This window comes from Perissodus microlepis, chromosome 2 (genome assembly GCF_051167445.1).
Source record: "Perissodus microlepis isolate ML-2025 ecotype Zambia chromosome 2, ASM5116744v1, whole genome shotgun sequence".
Lineage (NCBI taxonomy): Eukaryota > Metazoa > Chordata > Actinopteri > Cichliformes > Cichlidae > Perissodus > Perissodus microlepis.
Genome location: NC_140462.1, coordinates 15,578,258 through 15,601,291, shown reverse-complemented (window position 1 = coordinate 15,601,291; position 23,034 = coordinate 15,578,258). Strand labels below are relative to the sequence as shown.

Here is a 23,034-nt window from a genome sequence, read left to right as displayed (position 1 = left end):
AAATTCTTATCTAATAACCTGAAATTTTAAGCACATTTACATGTGGGTTTTGTCTTTTATTACCCATGATACAGCTGTTTATAAATATGTTGCTGGTATCAAATTCAAACCAAAGATATACATTTTTCAGAAAAAAAACAAAACTGATCATTTTTTATCTCTTATCATCTACTACTTTCAAATAAATATAGGGTTTAAATGTTTGAGAATCATTCTATTTTTATTTACACTTTACACAACGGCCCAAATCTTTTTGAAAAAGGTTTGCAGTAGAAGTAGTTTTGCATCTTTCTTGGTCTGATATCTGAGTCTGAAACACAGATTCCTAACCTAGTAAGAAAAAGTGCCATCATCAACTTTGGATGACTTCATTCAAGTCTGTATCTATTTTTTATTGTTTTCCAGGTTTGAACATTTGTGTTCTGTGTTTTATTCCAAGCTTTATTATGTTTTATAGTTTAAACCCTTATGAATCAGTATCATGTACTGATAAAACTATAAAAGCCCACTTATTTGCTTGTCTGCTGCCACCCTACAGTGTCAGTGCTTTTAGACATCGCTCTTTAGCTTCAGTGTTGAATTAACATTTCATCTGAAGACCTTTCTTTCCTAGCCTGTTCCTCCCTCTCTCCCACACTCACCCCAAGCAGCATTTTAAATTTAGTAGGAGGCAGAAACAGGCAGATATAGTGTACTGGTAATTACTCTCTGAAATCTTTCAATGTGTAGCTCAGGTCCTGCGTTCATTTTAACCTTGTGAAGCGTTTCGGAACCTGCTATAAACAAGGGCTCAGTTTCGGTTGTTTTTTTTTTTGTTTTTACATGCGTTTGCTTTTCATTGTAACGTCACACAATTGGAGTCACAGCTTGCATTTTTCAGGAAAAAGTTTAGAGTTATCAGGATCTTTATGTAAGTCTTAACTATGGACTAACGCGCTAAATGAAGAATGCTTACACAGTTTCTGTCTCGACTGTATTGAGTAATTACTTAAAGTCCAAGCTGGAAAAGTAAGTGAACCCAAAAGCTCAGCTGTTGAATGAGATGAGATTGGCGGTGTGGCTTAAAAGAATTGGGTTTTGGCTTAGCCACAACCTAAATTAGACAAATATTCACACCCTAGAACATTTCTCATACATTTTGGCACTACATTTTTTTCTGATTTAAAAAAAAACGGAGTAGATGTCAACCAGAACCTAACCTAAACCCTGAGACTATTTGTTGCTATCGGTGTGGTAGTCATTAAGATTCAGGCAGCTGGAACAGCTACAAAAGTGTTTCTATACCTAAGTGTTCATCATAAATCTACATGCCTACAAATGGAGCAAATTCAGAGCTCTTGCTACTCTCCCTAGTGTGGGTGTCCTGCAAAGATCACACCAAGAGCACAACATGCAAGCGTGAAAGCGGTGAAAAAGAACCCGAGAGTAACGTTAAAACACCTGCAGAAATGTCTACAACTTTATATTTGTTTATGTGTCCACTACAAGAAAAAAAACACCTGGACTTACAGGAGAGGGGGCACCATGGTTTGCTAACTCAGAGACTCAGAGACAACGACCAATACGAGAACACAAGGAAACACACAAAGAAGAAAATTCATGTTTTAAAATAACAAAAATCGGTTATTTTAACCAAATTTAGACTGGCGTGACCTGAGCAAGGCTGTTCAATCAGGCATCCCTGAAATACAGATGAGCAGAAAAATGTTTGTAGGAAGAAGATTCTCACTCACTCATGAGTTAAGTGAAAATTAAATCACATATTTGGAGTAATAAATGTAGAAGGTTTCAAAACCTTTTTCCTCAAACTGATTTGCCTGCTTTAACCATGCAGGAGGTGCAAATGTTTGACATTTTCCTACCCAAATTACTGCATTACAGCGATCAGTTCAGTGCAAGTGAATGCTTATATTAAACCATCTAGCCAAACCGAAAAATATGAAATCAACAGGAGATACGAAAGATTTAGTGCTTCCTATTGGCTGAGTTTATTTTCAAATAAGATCACATTTAAAATGTGGTACTCGCCAATCTGTATCTGTTGTCTGACATTATTGCTATGCTTCATATATTTTTATAGTTTTCTGGGGAGCTAAATGAAGAATTCTGTGCTTCCACAGACCAAAAGGTAGATTAACTACAGCAAAAACAATGCAAACAAAAAGCACTAGCATTGGCAGATAGCTAAATTGTTAATTTAACTATTAGTATTGACTGATTTTTCTAAACTGTATTTTTTTATATTTCTATTTGTTTTGCAATCAATAAAAAAAAACACTAGAATTTCCTACAAAGTAAAGACTCAAGAAGTAGAACAAAGAAATTGCTTCTTCATAATCTTGGAACTGCTACGATGTTCCAACATGTTGAGGCACTACGTGACATTGCTCAAAGATGTTATTGTGTGTTATCATCCAGTATATTAAAAACTGCGATACAAACGTGCAAATTCAGCATTCCAGGTCCACGATTTGTTGCACCAAGCTTTTCACTTTGTTGCACATTTCAAGGAGCAGCAGCTGCTGCCTCTTAGCGGTGTTTTAGTGTCTTAATATTTCACCCTGGCATGCTCACTTGGCAGCATGACAACATAGGATAGGAGAAAAAAATGTCGATTAACATGTTTCTGCTACTGAAATGGTGCATAGATGTTTGGTTACTTTTCTTTTGTACTTGCAGCTGTTGTATTTGACAGTTTACACTGATCTTTCCACTGGATTAAAAACAATGGATTAAAAATGCTGCTACAGGCTGTAACAGACAGACTGTTTCATATAACTATATACACATAGACTATAAGCACACACCCCCAACCTTTTCCCGAAAACACAGTGTTCTGTACCCATGAGATGTTAGGGTACAGAGAGAACAGTGAACCATGGGAAATGCACTACATTACAAGGGAAACAAGGCGTACTGCAATATTTATGTGCACTTTGACAAAAGTTAGCTTTTTTTTATGCTGTTAAAGAGGGTAAGCACAGAGCGTCTGAGAAATGGCTAGTCAGACATTGACGTCAGCAAACTGTGGAGACTTTGACAAGCCAGCCACCATTATAGGAGCTGAAGACCTGTGATATAGCGCGGCTATACCTGTGACCCAAAAGCTGAACTGTGTTTAATCCCACCTCCTACACCTCTCTTAAAAGCCTCTACTCAGCTGTTGTTTTTTTCTTTTTTCCCCCGTTTGCTGCGTTACCAAACTGAATCAGCTCGTACTCTTTCAACATGGAGGTTCTGTGTGAAACGCTGGAATCAGAGAAATTTCTTGTGTCTTCTGCCAACACAGATTTAAGCTCATCAAGTGGTTTACTCATTAGCGCAACCCCTCTACAGCTATATGATGTATGTAGAGGCTTTAGTGTAACGTTACAGGTGCCCGAAGCGGCAGATCCTGTGTGTGGAGGTGTGTGTCCTGCTGGAAGCCGAGGCTGTCGTGCCCCTGTGATCCATATGGTCATTGTCAGAGGCCCTGCCAGGGCTCAGCCCCATATCAGCTCGCCCATTCCCCTCTCTGGCGCTCGCTGCCAGCTGGGGAGGAGAGCAGAAGAGAAAAGAGAAGGGAGGGGAGTGCTATGTGTTTGTTTGCTTGCCTGTTTTGTTTTATTTAAGGGGATTTTGCTGATCACAGTAGAGACTGGCCTAGAAATGCGACTGTGCTGCGCTGTGCAGGGCAGACTGGACGTCTGAATCAGCGATGGAGCGAGGGATGCGGGCCTTTTGATGGAATGAGATTTTGGTGATCCTGTACCCCTGTAGTTGTTTATTAAAGGAATCAAACGTTGTGATAGATCGTATGTACAGATATAAAAGCCTTTTTTCCCCTCGTGATGCTAGACTCCTTTTAGTAAGAATGTGCTAACATCCTCAGCAAAGTACACCAGTTCCATCACCCACATGCTGCAATACATGAAATACGTGTATATCCAATCAATATCAGTGAAGAGCTAGTCCCTAAGCCTTCTGACTCCTCTTCATTTTTGTGGGGGTGTGTGGGTGCTTTCAACAATGCTTGTGCTTTTATTGCTTTTATTCAACCGCCATATCGGCTGTTATTTTGGTAACACTTTACAATAAGGTACACAAAATCCTGAGTTGTCCAACCAATGAAACAGGATGTAACTACTGAATAGTTATAAAAGTTCAGAATACTTTAAAATAAGTGCTAGTATAATCAGGATTAGCATTTGCTGTGAAAAAATAAATAAATGTGTACCTACAGCAGCTTAGTCATGCCAAACCTAAGGTTCTTTTGCAGAAGGAACTTTGTTTCAGTCTCCTAATTATTTTCAGACACTTCTGTTTTGCAGTTTTTGAGACGCTCCTAATGATACCCATACTTCCTGCTCAAGCCTTTTAAATTAAAAGCCCTCTCGTGGCTCCAGAGGCTTAATCACTACCTGTCTAAATAAGCTTTTACTTGTATCTTCAAGTCACGTTTAGTTTAGTACTCAGCATTTTCACACGTTACATTATGACAGAAGGGAAAGAGTTGGCATTACTAACTGGAGAGAGTATTTCTGATACACAAGAAAACATAGTTGTAAATATGACTCTACATTGCACGATGGAGGACAAAGGAAACGGAAGGAAATCTAATGCCATCTGTTTAAAAGAGCAAAAAGATCTTTTAATACATCACTTTTTCCTGTAACGAAATAAGCTGAGAAATGAAGTGTTGCCTAAATGGAAAGCTTGAACTAAATAATGAAGATTAAGTAAATGGGCAGATGTATATGAATCAGCTTTAGTGCTCATATTTCAGATTTGTACGCGTCTGCTTGTCGCAAAGGAGCAACTGAGTTGCAATTCTTGGCTTGGCTCAATATTTAAAATTCATCTAATTCAGCATGAATTCCTTCAATGGGCACTTCCTAAAAGGTTCGTTAACCAGTTAAGTAGGTTGTCTAGTATTTGCTAGAGTTTTCAGGAAGGATATAATAGCAGTAGGGTTACTTTCACTGATTTGGTTCTTACTCATTCATAGTTTGCCTTGCCTTTATGTATGTATGGTATATATGGATCTCCGATGGTATAATTAATTATAATACTAAGAGCTGATGACCAAGTGGTTAAAATTCTGTTCTACAGGAAATTCTCTGAGCTTCACTTAGTGATGAGAATTCATGATTTCATCATACAGAATAATGAAGACTTTTTTGCGTCTGTGTTCCATTTTCTAGTTACACTGACGTGCACGCGCATGTGTGTGTGTGTGTGTGTGTGTGTGTGTGTGTGTGTGTGTGGAGGACATTTGGCAAAGCAGTGCATTTCTTACCATGTGTAGCTGCTCTGAGTGCCATCTCTGTCTAATGCATTATCCAAGCAGCCCTTCAGCCATTTGGTCTGGCCTCTCATTTGTGTGTGTGTGTGTGTGTGTGTGTGTGTGTGTGTGTGTGTGTGTGTGTGTGTGTGTGTGTGTGTGTGCGCGCGCGTGCGCGTGCTGTGTTGTTTTTCAGTGTTCTTCATTTCTATCATCCCCCTCCTGTCTCCCACTGCCCTTCGCCTCCTCCGCTTTTTCTTTTTTCATACATCACATGAATCAAAGGTTTCATCTTGGGGTGACGAGCAGTGTTCAGAGAAGATGCAGCAGCATCTCCAGACCTGTGCAGCAGCATGATTAGGCCGGTGATATTTGTATGCATTGCTGCACAGGGTACGACCTTAAATTTAGCCATTTATTGATTAAATTTGGATGAGTTTGCAGTACAAAAGTAAGATATTTGTTAAGTAGCAAATGCCATGTTTTTGATACCATTTTCTGATGAGAAGAGAAGACAAGCCTGAGCAATCCCAAACGCATTTATCTAAAGCGATATAATTTCAATATTAAGTGAAAACAAAAACAAAAGCTATATATTTTAACCCATATCTTACAAATTAATGTAAGTTAATGTAAACAATGGCCTAAAATAAGAAACAAGTTGTAGAAAATCCTTTAATAAACCTTTTAATGGCTTAATTTTTTTTTTTTTTTGTATTGTCAGGTTGCCCTCAAAGGCAGCTAATTCTCAGGCCTCATTATTCCACATGAATCATTTAATAACCCTGATAAATGTGTCCAGACTTTTTCTGCATGCTTTTTATATGTTTTATAAAAGAAACCTCACAATATAGCAGTTTTAAAGCTATATTAATAAACTATTTTAAAGCTTTTTAAGGAAGATTTTTGTTAGATAATCAGACTATGAATAGATGGCTAATATGTGATTCTTTGCACTGTTGTTGCATCTAAGGATTATTGCATATAAGAATATACAGAGGGTTGACAAATAAAGGTGGAATTAGAAACCTTGACCCAGTGAGGCAGTCCAGTGGCTTAGTTTTGCTGCCAAAATTACATTTATGCTCCCTGCATTGGTCCCTTGCCTTTTCGATGTGACATCATCACACAGCCACATGCATTTATACTCTCCATTATGGCGCTTTTATCCATTTGCAGTCTTCTGCAGCACTGTTGCAGAAATCTCCCTACATGAGTTCTGTGCCATCTGGGAATCCCTGTGCTCCTGCACACGTGTGTCATATAAATGCCCATACGGGCGGTGTGGTCTTGCCTCAGGCTCGTCCATTTTGCGCCAGTGGATGTGATGCCACTTTTGCCATCCATGCGATGTATTCCCACAGTGGCAAACATAAACCGGTGCTTAGACGAAGTTGTCACTGCAGTTTTATACAAAGTTATTCAGAGTAGTCATCCTTATCCTAGTAAAAAATGTCTCTCCTGATGTGAGTGCTCTAGTCCAAGATGAAAAAGGGCCATGTGTCAGAGCCTTTGCCAAAGCTTTGGACACCATATTCTTTTCCTATTTAATATGTCTGTATGTTGAAGGAACATGTGGACCAGAAGGTTCTCTCCAAGCACCAGAACCTGCACGGGGCATCTGCAGCTTCCTGTTACATGAACATACAGCATATTTTTATATCACATGGGCTTCCTGTTTCCACCCACCAAGCTGACAGCCAGCATTATCCAGGCCTCTGTCTGTTGTATATACAAATTATATTATTTTCATAATGGAAAATCATTTCTATCTACATCAATTTTGGAAAAACAGACAGACACATCTAAATCACAGAGACAGGGGGAAAAAATGAGTCACTTGTTATTATACTGCCGTTAGAAGATTTAGAGTTTATTTTTTGTTTGTCCCGTGACACTTATCACATCTGCCGTGCTCTTCTAGTACATACCAAATTACATACCAAATACAAACTCTACTACATATCATTGTCTTTACTTGCCCAGATTAAAGCGATTTAGGTAGGTACCTGTACCTATTAGTCAAATAGATGCACAGCAGCTTAATGAAACATTGATTCTCACCATTGGAACACAAGCTAATGGATGTCCTGTTGGGGGAATCGACCCGTATAAAGTTTTAGGTTTCTTGTTTTCCTGGAGGAGCTAGCCATCCACATTTTCTCATTTTAGTATTAGCAACAAAAATACTCTCATATCAGTGTGATCACATAGATCTGGGTGATTTTTATCAGTGAAAAGTGCTATATAAATACATTTTACTTACTTATGTACTTATCAGTTAGACTCAAGATTCTCAATTAAAGTGACAATGATCACATGGTGTATCAGAGTTCTCAAAGGAAATCTTTAAGTTGCAGAAAAGATGTTCCTAGACCACGAGTTAGGTAGAGCAAAACGCAGAGTGGATTTTCCAAAATAATTCAGCTTTCTTTCTTCTCTAAAAGAATGACTTGTTTCACGAGTCGCAGCCAGTAAGCATAGTATGGCAGCTTAATGCTTACAACAATTATTTGATAGTAAAGTTAAGTAACTGCTGCATTCATTTTAAACTTGAACCTGAAATCACTCGTCCAGGTGAGGCGTTCGATAAAACTTCCCACTCCTACTCTCCCAGCTCCCAGCTTTTTCTGAATTCCCCAAATGCTCTTAAAAAAATGAAAACCTTGAAACAGATGCTTCACTCTACCAAAACTCTGTAAACATTATATAGAACTGATCATAAGCAGCCACTTAAAAGATCTGCCTCCGACATTTTTGTTGACTTTAAGCTGAAGCAACACGAGCTGAGGCCTGCAAGGAGAGAATAAAGGAAACATTTATGTTTTAATGTTTAAGCATAGCAGCTAGAAATCATTCAGATCTCTTTATTCCCAGTGTGGAAGGTGTCTTATCAACACTTTCAAAGGTGCAAACTGCCTTTTTTCACAAAACTGTGCTTTTCCAGGTGTAACAGGGTCAGATGGGCAACACTTGACTGGATGACTTAACAGTCATCAGTACATAAAAAGAGCCATCATGTCAATAGTAGTTCTTTGTAGTCTTTAACTGCAGGGTTGTGTGCACAGAGCATAACACTTTGACACTTTATAAATCTTGATTTGCCTTTGTATGCAGGATGCTAATCGTAGATGCTACAGCCACAGCCTCGGTGGCTACTGCTCAGTGACTGAAAAGTCTTCCTAGCCTAGATAGACCAGGAAATATTTCAGTGTTGAATAACTCATGCTTATAAAATAGTTCCAAAATGAAAGTCGAACCATGTTTGAGGCACATCTTAAACATTACCTGGGGGACGTTTGATTTTCTAGTAAGATAAGTCTGTGTCTCTACGTTTGCTTTACCAATTAGAATAAAAGTAAATGAACAATTTTCTTTTTCTAGAAAGTTTCTGGATTAAAAATGATGAGGAGAACGACCACATCTGAGCAGTGACACAAACTTGCAACCTCACACGTTTAAAACTCATTCTGGTGAACTAATTGGCCTCATGTTTTCCTAAAAAAGGACACTGACATTGTGCACAGAGAGGACAGTTGTAAGAGTTTGACGCCTTAAATCATCCATGGAACAAATGAAATTAAATTTAGATGCAGAGAATCACAAATAGCTTAGAGAAAGTGCTGTTTAATGGTAGCTTCTGTGTACTTGCAGAAGACGTGTGCACATTTGTTCATAGCCATATTGATGATACTAGTTCTGCAATAACCAGATCTATATTATTTATCTGATCAGTTTTAAGAGACGGTCCTCTACAGTTCATCCTTTCTCATTGTACTGTGATCAGTTTTGACCGGGGAGATGACGTCAGGGTTTCAACCATGTTCAGACTCTTAAAATGATCATAACATTAAAAATGGACTTGCATCTGTTTTACTTAGTAAACCATGAAAGTAAGAACTGAGCCCAGAAACTCATCAGGAAAGTGTTTAGTCCAGCTGTAACAGTCTCTGTGGTGTGAACGCTAAGTTTAGGGCTTCGGTCAGCACTGGCAAAAGTAACAAACTTTCACTGCATGTACTGCCTATTTAAACCAATGAAGTTTGCATACTTGCCATCTGATTTGATAACATTTATGACAAAGCCACCAAACAAGAGAAACTATAAGTCAAAGCCTACTGTACGCCATTTCAGTGTGAAACTGTAACCAGAAGCTGAACTCTGTTTTCATATTTAAAGTGCCCCAGGATAGAAATCACACTTTTGATTAAATATATCTAATTGACCTTAACACCCTGCAGCATATCCATGAAAATGTTAAAAGAATAGTCTGGATTTTATGGAAACACACATATTTCGTGTCTCACCAAGAGTTAAATCAGAAAGTCTATCCCACCCTTGGTTTATTTTAGCATAAAAACAGACACAGGAAGGAACAGCTGGTATAGAGGTTACAGCTGTGCCTACAGGTACTGTTAATTACCACATATACACATTTTAAATCTAGCATTTAGCCTAAATCTACTCAATTGTATATTAACAACGATTCTAATTTTTTTCGGCAGTTTGTTCAGCATGAACATTTTGCATTCGATCAGCTTACAGAAACATTAAATGTATGTTGTTGTTAAATATGTTTAAAATGCACACTGTGTGTAATCCAGCATAGATGAACATGGAATTTAGCAGGAAGACATGATACTGATTGCCATATGTCAGAAAAATTCACCACCCCGCATTCAGAATGTCGAGGAAAGCAGCAGCGCCGAGCCCTCCCTGTACGTGAACCACCGAGTGTCTTTTATGTTGTGTGATGATGCAACAGGGGACGGTAGGCAGGGGAGGGTGATTAGGAATAGAGATGGGCAGAGAGGAAAGGATGGGAAGCGGGAAGAAAGAGATGACGAAATGAGAGTTTTTGGCGTAAAAGAAAGGGATGAGCTAGTAAAATATAAATAAATAAACAAGAACAGGAAAGAAGGGGGAGGAGAGGAAAGCAGAGAGGAGCCTGTGCTCAGACACAGCCCTGTGTGTTGCCATGGTGCAGGCTCAGTCAGAGCTGCACAGCAGCTTTGCTGCTCAGCTAGCTAATTACCACAGGCTGCAATGTTGATACGCAGGTGACCAAAGCCTGCTTGTTTTCCAAGACAATTTTTCCCTCAACCACACGGCTGTAGCAGTCAGGAAGCAAATCATTTCTTTATATGCAGAAAAATATGTCTGATGCTGATGATGCTGTGACTAAAATGCAGTATAAAAATGTGCAGTTGCTATGTGGTGAATAGCATTATGGAACACAGTAGTGGTCCTCAGCTCTAATGTAAAGCGCTCTTCTAGCCCAGAGCTTCATTGTCCGACTGCCCCTGCTTTCTGAGAGCCTGCCTGTCCCAATCAGCCTGCTTATAAAACCCAATATGGGCCATTGTGGATTAATACTCACCATTAAAATGTGCAATTATGTAATCAGCCAAATCCAAGCCCTGCATATGTTCTCTAGAATATCTCAGCAGGTGGGAATGTGGGAGGGGAGGGGAGAGACAGTGTGATTGACAGGAATGACGCAACATCAGTACATTCTGCCAGAATTTGGGATTTTCAAGAAATTCAGCCCATCATTCACACCGCATTAACATTTAGTGTCAAACTAGTCGTTCTTTTAGCCTTTCAAAATGAGAAATGAGCTGTGCATTTCTGTGATGATGCAAATAATTTGACCAGCAGTCCAAAGCTCACAGATTTACTGTGCTTACATTTAAGAAGCTGGAACCAAGAGTTTTTGGGTTAGGTGGAATCATACAAACCCATCTTGAAAACACCTCCAGGTATTAATTTTAGGCTAGCAAGAGAAGTGGATCTAAATGGATGGTCAGTGTAGAGTGTAGAGTTACCAGTCAAATGTGATTACAAACAATTTGCCCAAAGATAAGGGTTAATTTTTTTTTTTCACCTGAGCCAACACAGTCAGCTTCTTTACCTAGGAGCCCTAAGCAACTGTTATGCTAATTCATATTACACATATACCTAGATTTACAAAACAGCTTTAAGTTTTCATTCAGTATAAGCCAAAATGAATGAATGAGTGAGTTATCAGGAAAGTGGTTACAGAGGTCAAGTTAGAAAGACTTCTATAAAACCCGAAACCTTTTTGCAGCCACAGCTATCGCCATCTGGTGGCCTTCGAATAGAATGCTGGTTTAAAGCTGGCTTCATCTTACGACCCGAAAGCTACAGCTCCTGTTTATGCAAAGAAACCGAGCACATGCATCAGTGCTACATGGTGATTGGCTTTCTGAGGGGAAGGGAGGGACCATCAACATCTCTGGCATTCCCAAAAGTCTCGTATCCATTTCTACTCGGAATTCTTTGACCTCATAATATCTCTGATGCATCTGCACTGGCTTGTCCTAAAGGTAAAAATAAAATTAATGTATTAAATCTTGCTTGCGTAGTCTGCATTAAAACTGAAGTCGCAAATCAGCGAGTTGTGGTTTCACAGGGGGATTTTCTCAGCAGGGTGTGGTGACATCTTGGGAGGTAGTTTGCTCTCATACCTTTATTTGTAAAGAGTCCAATGGGCTTATTCTCTGTATTTATAGTCTTGAAGCTAAGCATGCATCTTCACGTTTGACAGAAAACATGATAAAGATATTTTAATCCATTCCTTTTATTTATTTAATGTCTGCAGCCCATATATTTTGCTATCATATTCCATCTATTAAATCAGTTGTTGTGTTTCAGCAGCCAGCTGGTATACAGTGGGGGTTTTTGTGTCAGAGAAATAAAAGGTTTGCATGTTTTCAGATCAGTGTGTCATCTCTCCAGTCCAGTAATATGGCTGCTCTGCTCTTGGCTGAAACCCATTCTTTAGGGGACAGTGTGTATTGCCTGAACGCAGCCCAAGGTGGGCAGTGAAAAATAGGCAATCTGGACCCTCGACAGGAGGCAGATTGATTTGGCAATCACCAAAGTGCTACAAACGTTTAAAACAATGCCCTGTTTCTTTTATTCCCCTCTGCTGTTTGGCGCTAAATACATCAGCATATGGATAAATGTGCTCATGTATTCATAACTATCAGAGGGAAACTAGAGGCGCAGCTCTTGTATTTGTTGCCTCGCTTGTGTCCTACTTACTGTAATTCTTCATCACTTTCAACACCTACACTTATTGTGAGCCAAAACTCAGGCACGGGTAGTGAATGGAGATTTGTGTGCATGTGGGCGTTCCCAAGTGGAGCTTATAGAAAATCATGAAACCTCAACCATGACAGGAGGATCTCTGCTGCTGTGTTGAGACAGGCCTCGGCTCCTGGGAGATGGGGACGAATGGTTTTTATTGGCCTTTAGGCCAAAGTTAGGCTTGTTATTTTCACTATATTATTTTACAGTGGATCGCTAAGCACTCTGTATTTGCTCTCTATAGTTTTATCACTGTATCATGATTTTGATTTGTGAACGAGCGCTGCCTGAACAGCTGCAGCGGCCATTTGGTCCAAAATATTCTAGCAGATTTGATGAAAGGTAGGACTGTGTGAGCAAAATCGTGTGTAGTCAAAAGCAGGTAAAGGAAATTAGAGAAAGCTAATCTCTTTTCTTGCAATAACATGCACTTAAGGGGTTTAAGGATCGTGTTTGCAATACTGTTAGGACCATGAAACAGAATCACAGTTGCAATGTTCCCAATTAAAGGAAAAAAAGTCTAAAATTGGATTGGTTTAAATGCAGCTCAGAAGATTGTGGTCTGGGGTTCACTGGAAAGAAGTAAGAAAAGGTGACAAAAGTGAAAACAGAGCATTAAAAACAGCGTTGTTTGCTACTCGTAGTGTTTATTTATTTTCATGAGGATCGCTTTGATTTTCAGTATGATACTTCTGTAAGATTTCATGTCTTTAATACATTTGAGATGTCAGGATACACTTAAGACTGATGAAAATCTTAGTTTCTTAGTATATAAACAGCTGTGTTTTTGGTAAATTTGAAGCTACAACTAGAAACGGCTAATGCAGCTCTATCCATGACTAAAAATTCATCTGCCAACACACTTGAAACTTACAGTTAAAATCATTTTATTGCCACATTACTCCATACAAAAACCTTCATGTAAAACTATTGCATGTTCACCTGGTGGAGGCTGGTAACTGCTCATCCACCTTCTCTGCCCATCGTCCTGTCTCTCTGTTACTGTTACATTTGCTGCCTGATAAAGGCATAACAGACTAAAAATAAATCTTTAAGTAAAACAACTGACCTAAATATGTGATATATATATTTGACTTATATTATCTTATTTAGCTAATTTATTTAGAGCTAATTTCTGGATATTTTCTTAAGTGTTTGCACTCGCATTGTGAAATATCTCACCTCATCCTGCCTGGGTGTTTCCTCCATGGAAGCTTGTTTCCTCCACTGAAAAAAAAATGTCCAAATTTTTAGTTATTTGCTAAAGATGTATCTTCGTAACTTAGCACATGCAAAATAAACCAAAAATGAAAACTAAGAATATTTCACATCAGAGCAGCTGAGTAGTAAACCCATGAAAGCTTGAAAATGGCAGCACTCAGTTGGTTGTAGCTGTGCGCTGTAGCTAGTCCTGAGCTACAAATCCAAACCATCGGAGGGAAATAAATTCAGAGGCTTTTTCAGGATAACCAGTCAAAAGCAGAGCGCTAACATGCTACAGTGACCTGTGCAGGCAGGATTATGCTGATGACTATTAGACTCCTGTCACTGTGAAGCCTCACCACAGCACATGTGGTAGTTTCCATTGGAGCTGTTTTTCTGTGACATTGACTCGGTGGTGCTGGTTGTGAGACCAGTGACTAATTTGAATTAGCAGTTTAGTAATTTTCCCAGTACATGTATCTGCTAAAAAATCTGTGATGATTATTGTTTATAAGTTTTTCATTACCCATCTTTAGCACAGCGGTTGGCAGCAACATCTGAAAAGCAGGGATGACTCAGTCATAGGACCGACACCGATGCATCACTTGTCGTGCAGCTTTATATGTTGCATGAATGTATGTATTGTATGGTCTTTAAAAGCAAAGAATAACGACATGGTTAGGATACTGGGTCAGTCAGTTGAATCCGTTTATTGATTGTTTCTAAACTGGACAATCAGGCCCATTTTTTGCAATGTATAAATGAAAAACTAATATTTAATTTATTTAAAAATAATCGTTCTCAACATTTCTGCTGTTAAATAAATATGGTTTTCTTGGTTTATTCTGTTGGTTTATTCTGTACCTTATTATCTGTAGATTGCAAAAGATGTTTCAAGTTTTCTTTATTTATAACATCCTCAGGGTTTAGATCCTTGATTTAGATAATCACCTGCAGCAACTGCTTTGTTGCTTTGTCATTTTTCTAAAAACACACAGACCACAGCAGTACTGATATTAGAATATAAAGAACGGCTAACGTCATGATATTATTAAGGCCATTTGTTTGTCTATGTGCATCTGTTGTCATGGAAAAATAGAGAAATCTACTGTGGTTTTGAGTGTTTTGACAGTTTTTTTTTTTATTATGAAAGCATTACAAGCATTCAAGATGCAGTCACAAAACTTCATAGGAGAATGTTTGACATCACAGTTAAGGTGGAGTCTTACAATTAGTGTGGTCTATGGATTTGCTGGTGTCTTGGCTGTGTGGCAGATTGATGAAAAAATTCTCCATAACTCAGTTGCTTTAGTTTCCACTACAATCAAAGTCAAAGGTTTGAATCAAAGACATTAGTGGAAACATGTTGCTTTTGAAAAAGGATAATACTGAAATATCACCCACCCCACTTGGAAAAGCACAAAAAGTCTGTCTAACTACACTGTAATAACATTAATAGAAGTTCAGCTGTATTCAAGTGTGCCAGTAAGCCGTGACATTGTCACCGTGAGCCAGCGTGAGCAATGTCAGCCACTATTAATGTTATTATTTACAACCTGCTCTTTTCCCAACTTTGTCGTGTCAGAATCCACGCTTGCCACATGCCAGATGTACTGTCACAAGCACACAGAGCGAGGTGCAGTCAAGTTCAAACCCCATCAGTTGTAGAAAGCCTTCTTGAGCAACATTGTTATGAATATTCGTTACACTCAGTACTTCTACCTAGTGGCTGCTACTTGTGAAGGTCAAACTAGCCAGCTCTCATTTGAAGCTGCTCAGCATGGCAGAGAGGTAAGCCAGAGCATGCTTTTGTAATATTACATAAAGATGAGGAGGGAGTGCTGCTGACAGCTGTGACGGGCTATTAATTATAGTTTCATAGATGTGTGTCTGCGGTGTGTGTTGGGAGTTGGAAGCGGGGGGGGGGGGGCAACATAGTCAAAATGCTCAATCATAGCCATCAAATCAGAAAACTTTGAGCTTTAATTGGTCTGTTTTATGTGCGAACTAATTAATTTCCCCATTGAAATGAATGGCTGGATTCAGCTACCGTTGTAGAGGGATAGCTGGAACAGTTGACCTTTACCGCTGTGGGATTTTCTTTATTACATCTCGTTATTCCGCCTTTGTCCCTGACATTGAGTTTTGACAGCATCTGCAAGTAAAACATCTCTCGCTGTCATCTGTTCAGCCTTCTCAGATGCTTCTTCTCTCACCTGGCTTCTCGCCCTCCCTCTTCCCCCTTGCACAGGGGATACAGCGTGAATGAGATGTTGGGCGCATGGTAATTGAGCAGATATTGATTAGACTGCAGCGTGGCCTACGAGAAGCCAATAAGAGCCGAAGGATCGGAGCAGCAGCACCAACTGCATCTCTCATTCCACATTCTGCTAGAAAACAAACGCAGCACAGCTAGAGGCATCTACTTTTTTAGATAACGTAAGCACGTCACAGCATACCTTGTTCTCCTATCTGCTATTAGCACTGACTTCAGGCCTGGGAAGAGCTTCCTTCAGCATCGGCTGAAGCATTTAAATGACTGGGCGCATCGTCTGAGCAGGGCTGACTGTCATATTTCACCACTGGAGACTGAGCTCTCATGTCAGCGTGCTGACAGTCAAACCTTCCTAAGGTTTTGGATTATTTTGAACAGAGGCAGCTGCCTGCGTATATGTTATGCAAGCTTCACCAACACATTTAAAATTAGATTTGTTGATATTTGTTATGTTTTTTTGCCATTTGTTTACCACAGTAGTAATTATATGTTAAAGAGAGGCTGTGTGCAAACCTGTTTAGTCTCATTTTGCTGCTCATATTGGAGTGGATTATTTGTACTATTCAGGCTTGTACAGTAGATAACTATCCCTCAGTAGCCTTTTAACTTATCTTAGGAAGTAATAAAAAGTAAAAAGCTGTAAAAACTGTAAAGAAAATCACCTATAAAACAGTAAATTCTTAATTTTAGACAGGTTTGTGCTAGTCAAGCAGTTAATGCTGTACTGATAAACATATTTGTTGCAATATTATTGTGTTTTCAATTATCTCATCTAACCCTGTACAAGGAACCTTTTCCTTTCAGTACTCGCCTCCCTGTGTGCTATTAAACGTATGCATAGTCAGAATAAAAAGAATATTCTTTCTAATGGATTTGTGCCTTAAATGGTGAGGGTTCACATCTTTATAGACATGTAAATTATAAGCTGTGGTATTCACTTAAATCGGTGTGTGGGCTCTGCGGTGTGTATGTGCTTGTGTCTGTGTAGAAAAGGCAGTCAGGCACATCCAGCCTATGGCTGGGCATGTGTGAGCACAGAGCCGCATAAACTGCAGTGAGGTAACAGCGAGAGCCCTGAGAGGTGGAGCAAGGGGAGGTGGCGAAGCCGGTTTGCCGGCCAATGCTGTGCGAGCGCTGGTTACCATGGGAACACATTGATTATTTAACAATTTGGATGAAGCCTGTGCCCTGCACTTGCCAAGGTTCACTGGGAGTCTGTGTAGCTTTGCTGTCCTGAGGGTCTGCAGCCAAGTTGAGTGCTGTGTGGTGCAGTGCCACCAGAACATGATACACAAGCTCTGTGATGCTGAGAGACAAGAGACAGATGCCACAGTCGCAACTGACAGAAGAGTAAGATGATAGATCGGTGAATAGGAAACCATCATGAACAGATGAACCTCGGGAGTGAGAGAAAGAAAGCACTGTGGCGATCATCGCTCCCGGTGGTCAGTGTGGACTTGGTGGAAGGAGCTCATGCTGGGGAGGCAGTCTGGACTTATTGTCCTCGTGTGCGCATTAGGTCTTTGTGTCCATATCGCAGCTTGTTTGTATGGGTGTCCCTGCAGGATTGTGCTAAAGCTTCAGCCTGAACTTAGCACTGCAAATGGACACATGTAAAGAACAGCAACTGTTTGTATAAATGATTAAAGTCTGGAGTTAAAAGTCTTTTGCAGTCGTACTCATACACCTTAATGAGCTTTTGTTGAAACCCGACTCTAATGTGACCACCGTCAAAGTGTCTTTTCTAGATGAGAAAAAGCACTTTTAAATGAAAGGTGCAAATGCTCACTGAATGCTCTGTGATCAGATCAACTGGCTTGCGATGTGATTGGACCCCAGCCAGCTGTGAATGCCATCTGCTGTGGGCACATTATTAAAAAACAATCTGCCCGGGAAGTTAAAAGGTCACCTCACATGACCTGTTACGACTAGCAAGTTCCGCTTTTCGACAAAAATTATTAAAATAAACCAATCATGCCGTTGTTTCCTTTTTACCTGGAGAATGATGTTTATTAACAAAAAAACACAAAATACACTGCCCATGTGGGAAGAATTGTGATAATTAGAGTGCTTATTGTACCAGGTGTACATGCATGCAGATGCCCGTGGATTGGATGTAATTATCCAGATAATAGAAAAAAAAACTCCAATGTGGCTGCCATGTAAATTTCTTCTGCAAAATTCAGACATTGAGTGGATTTTACAGTCTCAAGGAGACTCACTGAGTGTTTGGAGAGGCATAGACATAGAAAGTCAGAATTTTCGCTTCACTTGTGTGATTTTCAACTTGCATCTCACAGTAGGAAAATCCAGATACTGTAAGACGTCGTTCTTCTAAAGGGGCTATTACAGCACAGGTAGTGCTATATGCTACCTCTGCTATGTATTTTAATCCTCCTTTATGGTCGGATTTCTTTAACCAGCTGTTTTGTTTCCTGTGCGTGAGGTTAGCGTAGAGGTGAGCGCAGGTTGTCCACAGGGGGAGGCGGGGCAGTAATCCAGTCCAATCCAAGTTACCTGGGTAAATTGCTAAATGTTAAACAAACTCGGGGTGAGATTATCTTCCATTATTCCTTTTTGTTTGCTTGTTATGTGAGATTCAGATAGAGGGATTACGCAGCAATCCCAGGCCAGGATAATGCTGCTGTATTTTTTACCACTGATAGGTTTATTGTCTTTCAGCCGGAGTTGTAGGTTTGGTGATCCCCTCGGGAAGCATTAGTTTCCTGTGTTACTTACGATAAGCACTGGAGGCATTATACTGTAACAGGTGTGTTCACATGTGGTCTCAGTAGTGGATTCAGTAGCTTAGTCTGTCAGTCACCAAGGGACAACAGTAGCCAGTGTATTCCACCGAGGTGCCCCCAGGCCATGTTTCGTCAACTGCGGTTTCATGGTTTCCATTCACAGTAGACTGCCACTGACATAAAACATGCTTTCACCACCAAAATCTTCTGTTGAGTTGGGGTCTAAGATGAAGGGAAGGGAAAGTGCAAGCCGTTCATGAGAAATGTGCAAACACAAGCACAGACGTGAGCATCTGTTAGTCCATATGCAGATAACAGCGACGGCCCAATTGTGCTGACTGGGAGAGAGGACGAGGAGGAGGAGGGCCACAGCTGTCCAGAGTCATAGCACATCATTACTGAGTGGAGCAGGTTAAAACTACAGCTCCTCTTTGTCTGGAGACCTACCTTCATTACCAGGGAACTTGACACTGAGAAGTGTGAATGAAATTATGCATATCTTGCAAGGCGCTTTTGATCAAAGGATGAACTCTTTTGTCAAGAGTGTGTGTCAAGCCACTGTTTTGTAGACACAGATGTGTTGCAGCCACAAGCAGCCTGATTGAAAACCCTGAATCAGAGGCTTGTTTAATGCTGTTCAAGTAGATTATCATCTTACAGTAAATGTCTTAAACGTATTAATTAATGTCTTAAATGTATTAGCATGATGTACACTCACCTGCCACTTCACTTGGTACACCTGTTCAACTGCTCATCACCACAAATATCTACACCGCAACTATCAACCCATAAACCCAGTGCATTTAGGCATGTAGGCATGGTTAGGACGACCTTTTAAAGTTCAAAGTGATCATCAGAATGAGGGAGAAAGGTGATTTACGTTACTTGAACATGGCATGCTTTTTGGAGCAAGAGCATTTCAGAAACCGCTGATCTACTGGTATTTTTCTCCACAACCATCTCTAAGATTTGCAGAAAATAGTCTGTAAAAAGAGAAAATATCCAGTGAGTAGCAGTTCTCGGGCAATCAACAATGCCTTGTTGATCCCAGAGGTCAGAGGAGACTGCTTCGAGGTGTTAGGAAGGCAACAGCAACTAAAATAACCACTTTTTACAACCAAGAAATGCAGAAGAGCATATCTGAATACACATGTACCAAAATTGGACTATTTCTGCTGCACTTAAGATGGCAGTTTCAGAATTAGGTTCAGTCAATATAAAAGCGTGGATCCACCGTCCCTTGTATCAACAGTTTAGGTTGTTGGTGGTGGGTATTCTTTGGGCCCCTCAATAACAACTGAGTTATCTAAACACCACAGCCTACCTACGTATTGTTGTGGCCATATCCACCACTTTATGACCACAACTATGCACCAATCTATTGATAACCGCTTTTAGCCATCAGATCTCAGTCCAGTAGATCATCTTTGGGATGTGCTAGAACGGGATATTTATACAATGGCTGTGCAGATAACAAACATGCTGCAAATATGTGATGATATCATGTCTGCAGCACCCTGTTGAATCTATGCCATGATCAGTTAAGGAAGTTCTGAAGGGAAAAAGGGGGTCCAACCCAGCAATGTGTACCTAATAAAGTGTGAGTGAGTGTGTATTCAAGGACTTGACAATAAAATGCGCATCACCCCAGACAGCTGAGGACCTGCTAAGAAATATAGTAGATATATAAACAGTAAGACGATATAAAAATGTTCATCTTGTTCTACCATTCATCCCGCAAGTGTCCCTTTAATATCCTTGCCTTTGTAAATAATTGATGGTAACTGTTCAATAGAGCAAGTAAAAGTGGATTTTTATATCATGAATGTGACAAACTGAAGTTAACTGAAAAAATTATTTATATAGTTTCATTTTATCAAACCAAATCCCAGATTCCTGAATTTCATTTCCCTACATCTAATTATATATCATGTACATCTGTGTATATGTGCTCATATTGTAGAGCAGCAGAGCAGCATCACTCCGGGTAGTTATACATTATAAAGTGGAAATGGCACAGTAACACAGTTCAGATTGAAAAAATCTATGATAGGCAATGTGTAATATGTAAATCTTCAGAATCAGTCAAACTCAGCTGCTTAAACACAGGCACTGTACACTGTAAGGTGATAGGGTGAGATTGGGAGAGGTTGGCGAGGTTAGTGTTAAGACAGACAGCTAAGGATTTTCTCCTCAGTGCTGGACCTGCAAGTATAAGGCCCTGCATGCACCGCTGTCTGCATCCCCCTCACGCACACAAGTCAATCAAATCAGTAGAAGTAAAGGATGGCCATCGGCTGCTCCAACACAAACCCCCTCCATCAAACTTCACTCTGCATGCCTGAAGTGGGCAAAGAAACACCAGGTGGCACAATAGAGCTGAGCTGGGAGGTTAATTGGACTGTGAAACTTGATCTTGTTTGAGTTTTGCTTTTTAAATGCTGCTTTTGATATTTCTGCTGGGAAGACGTGCTCCCTATTGTACATTTGAGCTTTTTTTTTTAAGCCTTAACGGAAACAAAAACAAGAGAATAAACAATTTCCCTAAAAATTATTACCAAGAAATCTAAAATAGCTTTTAGAGTCTGTATTCATTATATTTTGAGCTAATTCAACCCATCGTAGTACTCAAGAATTGTTTGACCCTTAACTTTTGACAGTAACCCTGCAACAAGCAGTTACTGACCTCTCTGTCTGTTTTGCTGTTAAACTGTTGCGTCCGGACAACTGAAAAAGGTGAAAAAGTTTATTAAAAAATTGGCATCATGATGCGTTTAAATGAGCTGTTTATTTCAGACCAAGCACCAGTTATTTTCTGTTCAAACAAGTACGACAGACAGATATTTTGCATAAAGAGAGATTAAAAAACTACCTGTTTGCATGTAGAATAAGAGACATGAGAGGAGATTACTGTTTAGAGTGTGTAATTCCGTAAACCTTGTAGCGCACCAAGCCAAAATTCATGCATTTTTCTAGACGATGCTCCGTGCTTTCATTATGTGGAAGTAGATGTGGGATAAACGTATTGTGCCAACAGCTGGAACACAAGCTGGTTTGTTTTATGAGGTGACCGCAGGATGTCTGGCTGTGACGGTTAATAAGCAGCAGTCTCACTGCCCCAGTCCTCATTCTCAGTCCTCACACCCCCCTTTCAACCCCTCCCACCCCACCCTCATCTCTCTCCCCAGTCTCACTCCCAAGGAGACTCACTGTCTGTTCCTGTGGCATCCGTTCATTTTGCTCCCAAGCGATAGTATGTGTACCGCATTACGTCTGCGTGCTGCCAGCCTCACACACTGAGATAATGTGTATCTCTTCATATTCACAGGCCAACCCTCCCCCCATCATTGTCAACGCAGACTCACTAGATGCAGGCCCTTATGTAAGTATCTGTTCTCGTTGTCTATTACAGTATATATCCCTCTCATTCACACTTCCTCTGTGTCAGTGCATGAACATGTTTGTATGTTTGCGAGTGTGTGTGGATGAAAAGGCCTCCTCCTGGCAGCAACATGCTGTTTGCCATGTGGACCGACATCCATTTTCCTATTGACTCTGCCCGTTTGTTGGGATTGTGCATTCTGCAGTTGCGCATGTATTCTTACAGCGTTTGCATTTTAAGAAAGAAATGCACCTCTCATTTACAGCATTAAGGAATGTGTGGCGGTTTTCATATATATAGTAAAGCCATATTTTGACACTAATCCCGATTTACTGGGTTTCTCGTATTCAGTCTGGTCTTTTTCTCTTTTTTTGGACATACAATGAAGGATTTTGCTGAAGCATTTGTACACGTCCCATTTTTCTTACGTGTTGGCAAACTACATACTTTGTCTTCAGAGGTGTCACTAACCACGCTGTTCATTTTTTGTGTTTTGTTTTTGGCAGGTTAATGGAAGTGATGGGATGTATAAATATGAAGAGATCATTTTGGAGAGGGTAAGTTTTACACATCGTGGATGCATTTTTTCCCACAGTATCCTCATTCCGATTTTTTCTTTCACATGATTGATGGATTTCTCCCCACTAGGTGGTGGTAAGCAGCTCAGTCTAAATGAATACCAAAGACAAATCTTAATGATTGTTAATTTATATCAAATTTTATGCAAGTGAAGACAAGCGTTTTCTCACTGCATTATCAACGTCATAAGTGTGATGTCCTATGTGACCCACATTAACGCCAGCTAGGCATGGCTTTTTACATAATCCTGATACACATGTCATCAGCAGACACCAGAAATGTAAAGCACCTTCCTGTGCAATTGTTTAGCAGCCACCGCTGCACTTGTCAGCGGTGGCTCAGGTTTACTGGCAGAGCTATACTGTACATTTCTGCTCTCATTATTCCACCCACGGTAGATGCAGCATATTTCTTTGCCCCTTCCGCTCTAAGTGGCATTTCTCCACGTAGAAAGCTTAAATAAACTATG

At 40.0% G+C, this 23,034-nt stretch overlaps 1 protein-coding gene across 16 annotated transcripts in view; it reads left to right on the top strand.

Moving 5' to 3' along the window:
* dlg3 (discs, large homolog 3 (Drosophila)) overlaps positions 1-23,034 on the top strand; it is an 82,093-nt gene that overhangs the window by 28,260 nt on the left and 30,799 nt on the right. For 13 of the 16 annotated variants that reach the window (XM_084949729.1, XM_084949805.1, XM_084949712.1 and 10 more), the window contains 2 exons: positions 21,933-21,986; positions 22,493-22,543. In XM_084949729.1, the coding sequence (XP_084805855.1) occupies positions 21,933-21,986; positions 22,493-22,543 (105 nt within the window). The remainder of the gene's footprint in view (positions 1-21,932; positions 21,987-22,492; positions 22,544-23,034) is intronic. The other 3 variants (XM_084949736.1, XM_084949787.1, XM_084949824.1) reach the window with 1 other exon arrangement.